The sequence below is a fragment of the Hemicordylus capensis genome, chromosome 1, assembly GCF_027244095.1.
Source record: "Hemicordylus capensis ecotype Gifberg chromosome 1, rHemCap1.1.pri, whole genome shotgun sequence".
In the NCBI taxonomy this organism is placed as follows: Eukaryota; Metazoa; Chordata; class Lepidosauria; order Squamata; family Cordylidae; genus Hemicordylus; species Hemicordylus capensis.
The window spans coordinates 253,608,175-253,622,832 of record NC_069657.1 but is presented as its reverse complement, the minus strand read 5'-3'; the positions used below and the strand labels follow the sequence as shown (position 1 = coordinate 253,622,832).

At 42.3% G+C, this 14,658-nt stretch overlaps 1 protein-coding gene across 2 annotated transcripts in view; it reads right to left on the bottom strand.

The window, feature by feature from the left end:
- The window catches only part of MEIS1 (Meis homeobox 1), a 206,849-nt gene that overhangs the window by 187,456 nt on the left and 4,735 nt on the right, over positions 1–14,658 (bottom strand). For both annotated transcript variants that reach the window (XM_053284453.1, XM_053284454.1), the window contains exons 3-6: positions 14,005–14,146; positions 13,344–13,394; positions 12,600–12,650; positions 11,115–11,261 (exon numbers count right to left, since the gene is read on the bottom strand). In XM_053284453.1, coding sequence (XP_053140428.1) covers positions 11,115–11,261; positions 12,600–12,650; positions 13,344–13,394; positions 14,005–14,146 — 391 coding nt within the window. The remainder of the gene's footprint in view (positions 1–11,114; positions 11,262–12,599; positions 12,651–13,343; positions 13,395–14,004; positions 14,147–14,658) is intronic.

Here is a 14,658-nt window from a genome sequence, read left to right as displayed (position 1 = left end):
ATTTTAGGGTGAGCCAAGATATCAAGTTGCAGTCTTCGCACATAGCGGAGAATTCGGAATAATGCTTCACTAAGACAAGATCACCCAGAAAAGTCAATTCATGATAATTCCACCATATAAAAAGTGGCTGTGTATATTGATCCTTAGTATACATAGCAATTCTCATACTACTTTAATAACACTTTTATCATAGTTACATGTTTTCTTTTCCCTTGAGTAGGGCTGCACTCTTCAGAAAACTTAATGGGAAATAATTTTACTGGAATTAGTCAGTTTTACTTCCAAGTACATGACTTCATGACTCAGTTGAGCTTATCTATAACCCAGTTTCAGCTGAAGTACTTTGTTAAGCCAATTGAAGATAGATTCCTAAACCCTTACTAAGAAATTCAGGACTTACTTCCAAGTAAAGAATTTGGGATTTACTAAGTTGCAAATTTGACAATGCAACATAGGATGAAGCATATTTTATTCATTTACTGATTTCAGTGAGCCTTACTCTTGAGTAAGTCTGTTTCAAATTGAAGCTCTATTAAAGATAATATGAAAAGCATGCAGAGAAAAATAGCTTTCTGGATCTTGACTTAAACCTATAACTCAAAAACCAAAATAAGTAAAATAACCCCCAAACAACCAACAAACAAGACTTGACATGTTGAGTCTGAAGAAGCTGATACAGATCTAACATGTCAAGAATTCACACACTACACACTAACAGATGCCAGACCCTAACTAGACATGATAGATCATAATGAGATTTTCCAGTGATCTCAGCTAAATTTTAAAAAGCAGACTGAACACATGGCAAAGAGTTTTAGTTTCATCTAAGTTCTCTGCATTAATTTATTTCCTTCTATATAAAAGGGCACACAAACAACTCAATTCAAACCAATGGCCTATACATCAGCTCTAAATTAAACAACAAGAGCAGGAGAGTCATAAGGAGTTAAAACATGGGGACACTTGTGGGGGAGGAAAGGCATATTCTTACAAGCCTGAGTTACTTTCGTATACAATTGTTTCATATGCAGCCTATTGAAAACAAAAATATTTCTACTGACCACTGGGCTATAGAGTATTCATCAATATACAAAAAAAGTTTATTACAAGGATGGGAGTGAGCAGGAACAATAAAAATCGATGATCAACTACTAGCAATATAAAATGGGGGGAATCCAATAGGGCCGCACTCTGAAAACACACTCACTTAGGAGTAAGCCCCACTGCCCACAGTGGGACCACTGCCCACAGTGGGATTGACACTGTGAAAGTAGTACAAAGCACAAAACTGTCTTGCTTTCTGTTAGCCGTAATTAGGAAAATTCACAAAGGTCAACTTTAGTTTTATTTAGTTGGACGCAAATATATGTAAAATTAAAAACATTTACATTGCAACTGTGCTAGAAGACAAAAAAAAATTCCACACAGTAAATACAATGTATGGGCTTTTCGGAGTATTTTACCAAAAAGGGGAAAAAAAGTATTTCAAAGTAAGGTTACATGATTTTTTTTTAAAGTCTAGAACATTAGAACTACACACTCAAGACACACTAAGAATTTTACCTAACAATATACATGCTGCTGCTAGCAATGTCAACACTGAAGTAAATATTACACACTCAACTATAAGATTAAAAAGCACAAAAGGTTTTGCTTTAACAGTCTACAGTTTATGGTTTTTACAAAGTATGTAACTGTAATAAATGAACACATCCACATAGAAAGAACATGTGTGATGTTATGTTTGGCTGAACTTTACAATGTGGCCCCTGTTCCTCAACACATTTATTTGGAAGACTCACAAAATACATTTCAGTTAATAACATCCAACTCCCAACATTTACGGTTTATTCAGAAGTAGGTCCTGCTGGTTTCAATGGGATTTGCTTCTGAGTAAGAATGCTTAGAATTGCAGCCTGATTTTTAAAAGCTTCAGAGGAAACAATGTGTCTTGTTTACACATGAAATGCATCTTGAGATCAAGACGACTGTGAGAAATTCCATTTTTTTTAGTGTTCAGCAGTTAAAAAGGAGCTATTGCTATAGTTTGATGAACTGAAAAAATTACCAAATGCAATAAATATCACACCCACTTGCTTAGGCTCTGTGAGTGTGTCTGTGTATGTGCCTACTTTCTCTTAAAGGCTGCTGGCATAAGAACACAAACACACATACAACATTCTCAGAATATTCAATAGTGCACATTTGGATTACTGTATTTAAACAGACTTTCAGTTTTGTTACCATAGTCCAATTGAAACTCCTCATCAGAAATTATACACATTATGTAAACATACACTTTCAGCAGATTTAAAAGAAATGCACTACCATAACTTTACATATTAATCAAATTGTTCCAGATACCTAATATGCTAGCAAATTTATCAAATAGCAAGAGCACCTAAATATGGCAAGGAGTCACAACTTCAAGAGCAGCAATCTTCTTCAAAAGTTAAACTGAAGTTACAGCAATAAATACCAGTTTTATTTTTGTTTTAATCTGTTTCACAAACCCACAAATATACTCCAAAGTTTACTCCAGTTCTGCACTCCTTCTAAAACACAATATCTGCTTCGCATTTATGCTGACCAAAATATCAGAAGACAAATAGAAGCAACCAACAATTTTATTTTTGTTTTATATTTAAGACTATCATAATTTTCAAATTGCATTTAAATAGCAGTTTCAGGCTTGCTTAACTCAACCTCATACACACCTGCAGAAATCCTGACATCCATGGGGACTAGATTCAAATCCAGAACATTTGTGCATCTGCTACACCTACAACTGCAGCACAAGGTTCTAGCTATGAAACTGTATGTTAACACAACTGCTCACTATATCCTATCACATATACATTCTTCTGCAAAAGCAAGTTTTAGCAGGTGATGATTATTTTGTGAATCTATTATCATTGCATTGATACACAGAAAGAAAAAACTATTCAATCATACATTCAATTGTCTGATAAGCTTTTTTGTTTTATAACTCCATACATCCTGATCCAAAAATGTTTATAGTACTTGGAAGTCCCACTGGCTTCAAACCTAAATCTCAACCTTGCTGAGCTAAAATACTTGGCTCGATACTCCAGTCCTAAATGTATTTATTGGAAGCAAGTGCAACTCATCAGCAGAATTTACTTCCAAATAAGCATGTTTAGGATTGCAAACTAAAGCTGATTGATAATAAAGTAGTGCTCTAACCCAAAACACACTATATGAACATAGTTCCGTTGATTTCTATGAGACACACAATAAACAAGTTTATGATCAGGGTATAAAGGCTCTATTTTCCCAGTAATCTGCCACCTAAAAGGAAAAATAGGTATTATTCATCCACAATTCAAAGAGAGGGATGGAGGATTTTTCCCCTTCCCCCTTTTTAAATAACCTATTTCAACCTAAATGCAATGCTTTATTATGAATGTATGTCAGATACCATAACCCATCTACAGCCATCTAACATATCAAAGTTGCAAACATTTAAGACTGTAACAAAAATAACTCAGACTCTTGTATCAGTTTACTATCCCTTCAACAATTTCCCTGACAGTGCAATCAAATAATGTTGAATTATAGACCTACTCACAGGAAGTCTTTTTTTATGTTGTTCGCACACACACGCATACACAGACACCCCTGCTAGCCCCTATAGGAATCTGGCTGTTAGCCAAGCTCAATTTATGTTTCTGTATACATAATTGGCTTGCATATGAAGATTAAATTATTATTCTGTCAAACATTACTATTTTATATTTGTTCAAGTTTATTTTACATAAAAAAATCCTGTTGCTTCAATAAATTCCATATATGCTAACACGATTTATGTGTTTGTGTGCATGCATGCGCACACACGTACACATGTGCATGGGAGAGAAGGACCTTTCTATGAAAGGCTAGTCTATAAAAGATACCTGTATACATATTATTGAAAGGTATCATAATCTTTTACAGTTCACTCCATGGCACCTGAGATTTAGATTTTACAGCAAAAAGAGTCCCATGGTAGTAGTTCAACATATTTAGATTATCTAAGAAACTGATACCCTATTCTGTGATTTACAGATAAGCTATGTTATTCTTAGTATATGGTTGCATAAAAGTAAAATAAAGTGTGCCATCAAGTCAGTGTTGACTCCTGGCAACCACAGAGCCATGTGGTTATATTTGGTAGAATACAGGAGTTTACTATTGCCATCTCCTGTGCAGTGTTTCCCATAGTCTGGGAACCATACCAGTGGGGATTCGAACAGGCAACCTCTGGCTTGCTAATCAAGTCATTTCCCCACTGTGCCATTAGGTGGCTAAATGGTGGCATAAAGGTAAAGTGTGCTGTCGAGTCGGTTTTGACTCCTGGTGGCCACAGAGCATAGGATTATATAATTTTTTCTATTAACAAGAAATAGCTCCATAAGGGTTTCTCTATATTTCTGAACATTTTTTAAATCATGCAGATATCTAACCTATTTAATCTGAAAATTATGCAATCAGAAATACAATACTGAACACACTTATGCAGAATGTAGTTGTGATGAAATCTATTAAACTTACTTCTATATGATTTATTGCTTTGCGCAATAAGTCAAAATACCTCAGCTGAAAGGTGGAGAGTTCTTTGTTTATATTATATGTTTATGTTATGTTTTGTTATTTCACTCTCTAGATTTATCTTTGAAATCATTATGAAACTTATCTCCAGTAATAGAAGTTGCATTACATCAGAAGCAGTGATATTCATCTTTAGAAGCTTACAAAAAATAAATGTTGACACCTTGGATGCTATGGCTGCAATCCTATACAGACCTGTATAGAAGTAAGCCTCATTAACTCAGTGGAACTTACTTCCAAGTACATACTCACAGGATTAGGCTGCATGACTATTTTATTTTTGCATGAGCTTTCATAGACTACCATCTTTACAATCCAGTCTCAAAACATGGATGGCATTACATGTTGGGTTGTGAACCTAAGGCTGAAATCAGTAAAGTCTAATCCACACAAATCCAGGCAGGTATGGGTGTATGTGATACACTTACTCACTCAACATACACCAGATAGGTTTGGATCCAGTTCATGTATCTGATTAAACTGCCTTTTAAAAACAACAACACATTAATAAGTTGGTCTCCTGAAGGTGCCATAGTATTGTACTAATCTCTAAAAGCTAGTCTTCTATAACTCAAAATCTGTAGTTTACAGGTCATTTGTCAGCTTAATCCCAAACACAATTACTTAGAAGTAAGCATGAACACAGATTATCATTTGTTGAGTTATAATTTCTCATGCATGCAACTACTTGGTAAGCCAGTCCTCTGTAATGTAAAATGGCAAGGAGAATTAAATCACACATTTGTACCAAGTAAGAAACCCAGCAAGTCATAGAATTCTTGCCACCTGGCAAGATGCTACAGACATGGATGCTACAGTTTGCCAAGTGGTTACATACACATGGTGGTAAGTTACCACTTGATAAATGGTTATCTGTTCACCCACTGTATCCCTTTGGAGTTAATGGAATTTACTTCCAAAATGAACTTACAGTCCTATTCAATGTATTTTTACTCAGAAGCAAATCTCCCAATTTATTTTCTGAAAACCCTGCTCAGTAAACATGTTTAGGATCAGACTGTTACAGCTTTAGGCTCACAACCTATGTAATGCCAAAACTTGCTCTGAAAATATTCAAGTGCTTATAACTAGGTGTATCAACAACTAGTATCTCTGAAATGAAAGAGAGAACAAGAGTGATTCCTTTTAAAGGCTATGAATATACTTTTTAGACAAACAGAAATGTGCCTACATACTTAATATTGATGTGCTTACAGACATAATATAGCTCTAGCGCTTAAATCCTAAACATATTATATGTAAATAAATATAATTGATGAACATTGGACTATAAAGTGACACATTTGGGTTCAAGGTGCTAAACTGTAAATCTAAGCATTTTGTTTGAATATATGTGCAGTTCCACTGAATGTAAGTGAGGTAAATACACTTAGAACTGAAGTTTATCCTTTTTCCAGAAATGCCCCAAACTTTTTAAGTTTACAATGCAACACAGTTTATCAAATGGACAGAGATAAAAGCAGTAAGTCAATTACAGAGCAATAATCATACTGGAGAAATATGCAGAATCATGATTGCTGAAGGTTACTACTTATCTATTGTGTTGTATTTTTGTCTGGTCGATGACCATTCCATTCATACTTGAGAAATATGCTACTCAACCAGTGCATTCACAGTATAATCTGTACCCTTTTATTTAAAAATGAAAAGCCAAATTTTCACTCCTTACTCAGGCAGAACTAAGATTGAATTTAAAAGTCTTTTACTTGATGGGACTTAACCCATTCTTAAGCTCATGTATCTGGGAAAAAGTACTAGTGAAGCCAATGGGGCTTGCTTCTAAAATACATGTATTTAAAGTAGAGGAAGGGGGAGGAAAGCATTGTATCTTAGTCCATAATTGTGTGGAGTCAACTAATAATAAAAAGCAAGTTCCAGACCAGATCAGCAGTTAACATTGAAGGTGGACAATTTTGTTGGTAGATTCAAAAAACCACCCTCTATTTGCTTACAAACAAGTCATCAAGATTAGTTTCATAATGAATAATTTAGCCTCTGAGTGCCAAACAGCAGAATCTAACAAAAACACTACCTCAGCATAGCACCCTAACATAATAAATAAAACTATTTCCCTCAGTTAGTGTATTAATTACAAATAGTGGCTCAAAGAGTAAAGCTGTAGTCAGAGCAAACCACTATAATTCTATTTGTATATGTATTCTGGATCTGCCGCGATTATTTTAGTTCACCTGCAAGTCTGACTCTGTGCACTAAAAGATGCCATTGTTGCTCACATGAAGTCATGGCATGTTCTACCTGCCACTATCCTTATGCCTCTCATGCCTGAAAGCAACCTTTCATGAAGTTTTGTTGGCTTCATCATTTTATTTATTCCCTCAGGCACACGGAGTTAGTTGAAGAGTGTGCGGCAAAGTCCTCTTCTTCCACAATCTGGAATGTCCCTCGGGTGAAAGGGGTTTGGGGGCGTTTAGCTTCTCTGCCACCACTGAACAAGCTTAAACTAGTGATACCAGAGCCAGCAAGGGCTACTGAATTCTCCACGCAGAATAGGCCCCCGGGCCTCTTGCTTCACTCTCCCCCCTCTGGGGGGCTGCAGCCCAAAGCAGACACAATCGGGAGGCTTCTTTCGGGCCTTTCTTCCCTTTGCTGTGCTTTCCCATCCCTGCCCACTTGCCCCATTGTCTTCTCTGGACACGCCGTCAAGGCAAGACTAAACCTCAGCGGGAGGCCAAAGGGAAGCGCAGGACGACCTCGGCGTGCCTCCAGGCTCCGTTCCTTGCCACTCTTTTTGCCCGGAGGACGAGGCCTTCCTCGCTTAGGCCCAGGCAGGAGCCCTTCCTTCGTCACTACTTCTAGTTCTCCCACTGCCGCCTGGCCACCCGCCTGCCTCCCAGTTTAAAGTGCCAACAGCTCGCCATTCCGCAGGCTTCCGCCCTTCCCGGGGAACGTGGAGATGCGGCAGAGAAGGCGGCAAGGATGCCCGCTCTTTCTTCCGCAGCCCTGCCCTCAAACGCCTGACACACCCATATACGCGCCTTTTCCCCGAGCGGCTTCAGGAGATAGGGCGTCCCTTCGTGGGCCATCTTCACCCCACCCCAAAGAAAAGGCCCTAGAAGTCCGCGTGGCTACTTCCAGTGGCGGGGATTCTTGACACGCTTCCCAGGGGAAGCAAGTCGTAGGAAGGCACGGGAGGAGAAGAAACGAAGGACACTTTCCTTCCTCTGACTCTTGAGGCGCCACCTCTCCCTAAACACAGAGCGAGGCTTGGGAGGGCCGCTTCACACACTCACAAACACTCTCTGGAGCAGGGGCACAGGATTCTAAACATCCCTCAGCCCCCAGCAGGCCTAACAAGCGTCGTGTCGTGTGGATGAAAACGTTGTGGTCAGGGGAGGCAGGGTTTGCATGACTGGAAAGGTGCCGCTCCGGCAGCCCTGGAAGCCACCCTAATGGGAGCTTTGCGGGAGCTGCTCAGAGCCTGCCTCTCCTCCCCGCTGCTGCCCGTAGGCTCTGAGCGCTCCCCAGGCTACTCCTGAGCCTCCGGGACGCCCGCTGGTTCTTCTCTTTCAAGCGGGCCTCCTTCGCCACCCACCTCTCTCCCCCTTCTTCCCGCCTACTCCTACTCTCCAATGCGCCGCCCTCCCGGGATCCCCCGGCGGAGCAACAAGGCCCAGCCTGCACACGCACCCCGGCTTCTCCCGCTCAGCTGCCTGCGTCCCCTTTCAGGCTTCGTTGCCTCTCTCGAGACAGCAGCCGCCAGGGTCTTTAGCGTACACAGCTCGTCAGAAGGGGGCGCAGGCGCCGAAACAGGGACTTCGCTCGACGGGCTTGCAGGGCCGGCGTGCCTTAGGCTAGCGACTTAAGAAAAAGCGAACGAACTGGCCCGCTTCCCGAGGAGCCAAACTCCGTTTCGCGGGCGGAGAGGAGGACGAGCCGCCTTTTGTCGGCCCAGGCTCTGCCGACGACCGTCTAGGGCTAAGTAAAGGCGACGAAACTCAGTAAGCTCTAGAGACAAAGGGGTTAATTAGCTAACTAGGCACTGCGGCTCGCATGACACCTGAAGGGGATCTGCATTTGTCGTCAGCAGCATAGCCTCAAAGAGACAATGCACAACACGGTTGGTTGCAAACTGGTTGGGCCACATTCAGAACAAAACGAGAGGACTTTTGTGTCTGTCTATATACCGCTTCTGAACAGCCGGAGCGCCTCCGGAAGAAGCGACAGATCACACCCGATGGGGGCTATCTCGGGGACGCACAAAGCAGCCTTTGCTATCCTTGCTGCCGAGTAGCCAAATGAGCAGGGCGGCGCGCACGCGCAACACACAAGGAAAGACCTGTAGCTTCTCAGCTGAACTTGAAGCTGACCCTCGTAGTAGAGGCAGGGGAGGGGAGGGGAAGGCAAGGCAATCGGGGTGGGGGACACAAAACACGTGCCGCTCCCCTGCTCAACCCCCTCACAGTGTAAACTGTGATGAGAAGAACGGAGGAGTAGAGTAGAGCTTAACCAACCCACCTCCCGTCACCCAGTTCAGCTTTTTTTGCGAGAACGCAGACGCACACGCGCTCACAAATGGGACACTTCGGAGACACCCCATTAAAGCGTCAGTCCAATCTCACCAGCCCAACTCGCAAAACTTTAAAAGGAAGAACTTGGTTTTCCGCCAGCTCTTAATATAATTGGCTAGATATTTATATTATCTTTGCGACTGAAATTAATGAGAGATGCGGATGGGGAAATAGCTGAATGGGCGGGGGGTCGCAATGAATTAATAATAGCAAACCCCCGTTTCTTTAACAAAACAAAAAACAAAAACTCCCGCAACTTCACTTCTTTAACTTTCACTTTAATAAAATAATGATTCGTTGGGAAAATGGGGTATAAATCTTCATTTTGGAGGCAATTAAAGTGTTGATTTCATTCGTGCCCCGAAGCGATTCTTGTAATTTGCTCAAATAGCTTTATGTACCAAGTACTCCGGAGCTTTTAGAAACCCATTTTCTTTTTGGATTACAATTTTTATTCAACAACAGCTCCCCCAGCTTTCCTCATCTAAGGCTGACTATAACAGCTCCCAAGTGCTCTGATCGTCAGGGTGTAGGGGGCCAGCCCTCTATCGAGAGAGACATCTTCTCCCATGTCTCTTCTTGTCCCCAAAGTTTCATTACAGACCAGCAGAGAATCCATGCCCAGCCAAGTGCGTACATGCACAGAGGTTAGGTATTGCTAACTACGAAGGGCTTCACCACAGCGTTCATCACTCTCCCCCGGTAGCCTTTGCGTCTCTCGCGTTACGTCTAAGCAACAGCACCGCCAAACAAAGCGAGGAGGCGGCTACATGCGGAAGTGAGGAGGAGCACCTTTAACCGACGTGGTGATCTATACAACTCGACACGGCAGAGTTCTTGGTAACGGCAAAGCAGAGCGCTAAGGAAGGAGACTCTTCAAGGGTCACCCTTGTCTGTTTGGCTGCAGCTTGCTTTTTCACACAAGGAAGCCTCTAGAATCCCAGCCTGATTGCTCCCAAGACTCTTCGACGTATCAAATCATTACAACTTTGAACCCGAGTTGCTTCCATCAACTGTCGCACTCCTACCTCAATAAGCAAAGCAACCGCGATGGTCCCTAATTGTTGTGTTGAGAAGCGTTGTTTGGTTCAACGTAAACTGCCGGTAGTAAGCCCAAGGCGACACCCCACCCCACCCCTTTAAAAGAAAACGCTACTTGTTCCGGAGAGGGTTACGGGTGTATGCAGGCACACAACCTCTCTCACTGCATGCACACACTGGCATGCAACTGACTAGGGCCTACACTGGCTTTAAAAGCAGACATCTCAAACAAGACTAACGAACTCTGGGTGTGCATGCGTGTGGCTATATATCTATATCTATATCTATATATACATACACTCACGCACACATACAAATGTACATATATGAAATTGTCCCGGGTTTATTATTAATTTCTCTATTAAGTCAAATAAAACTCGGCGTCCTTGCAGCAGGCAGCCTCCGCACAAAGCAATGCTCACTGAGGTCTAAAAGCGTTCGGCCAAGGAAAACTGACAAGACAAGCTAATGAACCGTAGAGACAGGAAGAAAATAGCCAGCATTTGCTAGATTTCAAACCCTCTCTGTCTTCTTTCTCTGGACCACCTATCTCGGATTTTATTCTCCCTCTCCTCCCGCTAACTGTCCTTTACCTGGAAGTCTGCGGTTCATGGCTAAACACTTCTATTATCATTAAAAGAGGAGTAAATAAAATAAAGACAAAAATTAAAAGCGACAAGGAACAGGTCAAGTTTGCAGGCGATGCTTTTACAAGCTCATTCCGCCAGGTCGAATCTGGGAACAAGCCTTAATGAAGCAATAATAGCCACATTATTCAAAAATTTTCATTTCGATGGAAATTTATCTTAAAAGGGCTTAATCATATGCAAATAATAAAAGGGGGCGTAGTGACCCAGTGAACGATCTGCATACAGATTTGAGCGGCTGTTACAAAGCTGGAGACGATCATACCTGATCTGTTAGATTTGCTGATCTCGTTATGTCTTCACTGTCTGATTTTGATCCGCCTTCTCTATCGTCTATCACCAAATCGATAGGCATTTTTCCTTTCAAACAGCTAATATACCGATGGCAGAAATTGTCACATAATTCGTGTACCTACATTATGACAGGGGTAACAAAACCAAAATATAATCAAGCACGCATTAAGTGAAATTGACAAGAGCAATCAATCCCCTCCCCCTCCCCGTTTGTGACATCAAAAGTTCTAAATAGGGGAAAACACGCTGCAATTATCCCCTCGAGAGGCATCCAGAATTAAGAATAACTTTCTTTTCTGGCAAAATAGAGATATCTCAGAAAATTGACAGTGACAAGATGATTCACAGCCTACAACATATTCAACACCCGTGTTAAATTCATCTGCTCCCGGAGCTGTGACCATTAGAGAGGTGACCTGCATGGGTGACATTTAAGGTAAACTGTTTAATTTCATCCAGTTATACCACCGCAACCCCTTTCGGGAGGAGTGTGAAGACACAAAGGATCCCCCACCACCTTGTAGGGAAAGCTGAATGCACTATACTGCAATGCATTATATAAATCCATGACCTTAAATTCCGAGGCACTCTAACCTAACATGTAAGGCTTCCCACTATGAATGGGCGTGTTTTAATCTATTTCTTGTACAGCAACATCGGTAGGCTTGCTTCTGTTAGATACAATGCCTAGAGTGCCTCAGTTTCCCCCCTATTTATAACCCTCTCACAGACGTTTATTTTTAGGGCAAGAGGGCAATTCTCTAGTAGTAGGCCAACTATCAATGACATAAGATTCCTCTGGAACCTTGAATGCTATGCTTCTAGCCCACTGCGACTTCGAAATACACTTACGTCCAGTTTATAATTATAATAATTACAAGTTATGACTGGATGTTGCAGGAAATTCGAAAAGCAAACCCGTTTTACTCACTACTCAGGTCTCTTCGTCTTGGGCAGAGGGTGGGGGTTACTCTCTTCAAGAGAAACGAGAAACTGACACATCTAGCAACTCTGGCTTGTTTCTGCAAAACGTTACAGGACAATCTGTGCCCTGTGTGTGACCCTGCAGATGGCTCTTAAAACACACACACACACACACACACACACACACCAAACACCTCTACAAAACTAACTGCAAACTAACGAAGTACCTTGACCGAAATAACTATCCCCGAGAACCAGACTGAAGAGCAATCAGCGTTCCCGATATTATCGGATGTAGAGAGAACTGGCAACTACTTATTCAAAGATAGTAAAAAGGGATACAAGGCCGGGCAATTGTGATCCAGATTTTTAGTGGCTGAAATTGTAATTAAACTGTGAAGAGGAATGGACGCCATGATTGGTCTTGACACTAATTACCAGAAAGAAAGACATTTATGCAAATTCTCCCGAAGCTTCAACTTTGTGCAACGTTATGCGGGGGGAGGGGGGAAAGAGAGAGAGAATGAATTACCTTCTCTAATTCCAACAGATGAAACCTTAATACTTGTATGGCCTGGATCATCTGCAAAGATACAAAACAACATGAGTCTCTGTCTCTCTCAGACTTTGGCGTTCTTCACAGTCGACTTGTATTTCTATTACTAAGGTACTTCTATATACGCTTTTATTTATGACAACAACACTCAAGGCAATCCCAGTGGCTTTGTAGGTTGCTTAAGAAGAAGGGATCTCGAATTTTTTAGTTTTAACCGCTTTGGGCTACGTTACACGGATCATAAACATTTCCTTAAGAAAGTGCGATCAAGTTGGTCCATCAGAGCCTTAGTGATGGCAAGGCGGGAAACATCCCCAATGCACGTGATCAATCTTTTAAAAAAATCATTTAAACAGCTTCATGGGGGGGGGTAAAGTTTGTAGAGCTGAATGTTGCTTCCCCCTTATTCGCTATTTCCACTTGCCATAAAGCTACTTCAAAAGCAGGGGAAAGACCTTCCCAATGCACCAGTATAGTCCCAACTTAGCTAAACAGTCTTGGGTGCTAACCAAACACTCCTCAATTACTAGACCCCAGCTGTAATCTGGATCACGTTTTCTTTCTGCACGGTTGCCCTGAGGTTCTGCTTACACCGAACTCCAGTTTAAAAACTCCAAATTCGACTTTCTCTCCCTCCGCTGAGTGGTTTTTAAAAATCGCCTCTTTATAAAACAAATAAAATATATTGGCAAAGAAGATATGTGTTTTTTGAACTCTTACCAAGTTATCCAGTTCGGGATTAGAAGAAAATAAGGGTTTCTCTGCTCGGATCTAAACGTAAGTGGGAAGTGGGTGGGGTGGGGGGAATAGAAATAAAAGAGAAGATTGAAATATGGAAGGAGAAAATGCAAAGGCGTTATTATCTCTTCTTGCTTCATTACACTGTGGGGTCCATTATGGAACCTTTCGTGCAAAGCTCCTGACTGCTAGATTTAGTAGGAACACTTAAAGGAGCGAATCAAAGGCGCTGACAATACTTTCGGAGGGCCTAAGCTAGTTTCATCGGGCCAAAGATAGGCTCCCGAGCGTCAGCAGCGCCTCCCTCAAAGCCAGACTTCTACCCACATTGGAAGACAGCGACCTAGCACAGTGGCTTGGTAGAGGCCGGCTGGAGCGCGGGGTGGAAGTGCGGGGGGGGGGCATCGAATCACTCAGGCTGGCATTCAGCATACATGCATGTTGCTGGGGGAGGGAAGAAGGGTGCAATCCATTCCGGGTCGAGGCGCGGGGGGGGGGGGGATGAAGAGGGAATGCATACATATATATAAACGAGACTAGATAGAAATAAATATATTTTCTTCGTGACCATCAGCAGGCATTTTGAGGAGTGCAGGGATTAAAGCGCAAGAGAGAGAGCCACGTTGATATTTGTTTTTCTGACCTGTTTGGCGAACACTGCTATGTCTTCGTTGAAAGACTCTGAAGAACAAACGTCGCCTCCCGCCACCCCGGGTTCCCGGGGAGTGCATGTCGCTAATTCACATTTCTCAAAAATCAGTGCTAAAAGTGGGAAGAGGGGATGTCTGAAAGAAAAAGAAGAAGAAGAAGAAGAAGAGTCACCAAACTAACTGGCACAGGGCGAGAGTGGTTAGAGCAGATCCCAAGTGGGGGAGGAGGGGGCCAGCCAAGAGTCCTCTCCCAGGGAACTTCATGGCAGCTGCAGCCCACCATCGCCACCCCACCCTCCTGATTTTGTACCCTCTCGCCAATCAGAGCTTACTTCGCCACCCTGCGGACCCACAGACCTAGATCTCGAGGCCTTGCGCCACGGGGCTGAATAGGATGGCCGTTTGTAAGCAGAGCTGGTCAAAGGACTTGTTAGCGTTAGTTCAGGTTTAAAACCAACCCGGGATCCTTCCAGCAGCCATTTTGAGCTAACTTTCCCCCTAAAACCGCCCCCCCCATCTACTCTTCAGTTCCGTTCTGAGAGTAGGGGGAGGCAGGGTGGGACAACGCGCCAACTGGGCTTGGGTGGTGGGTTCCGTTTTTGTTTTGAATGTGAAGTGGACTGTCGAAAGAATTGGCAGGGATTCCC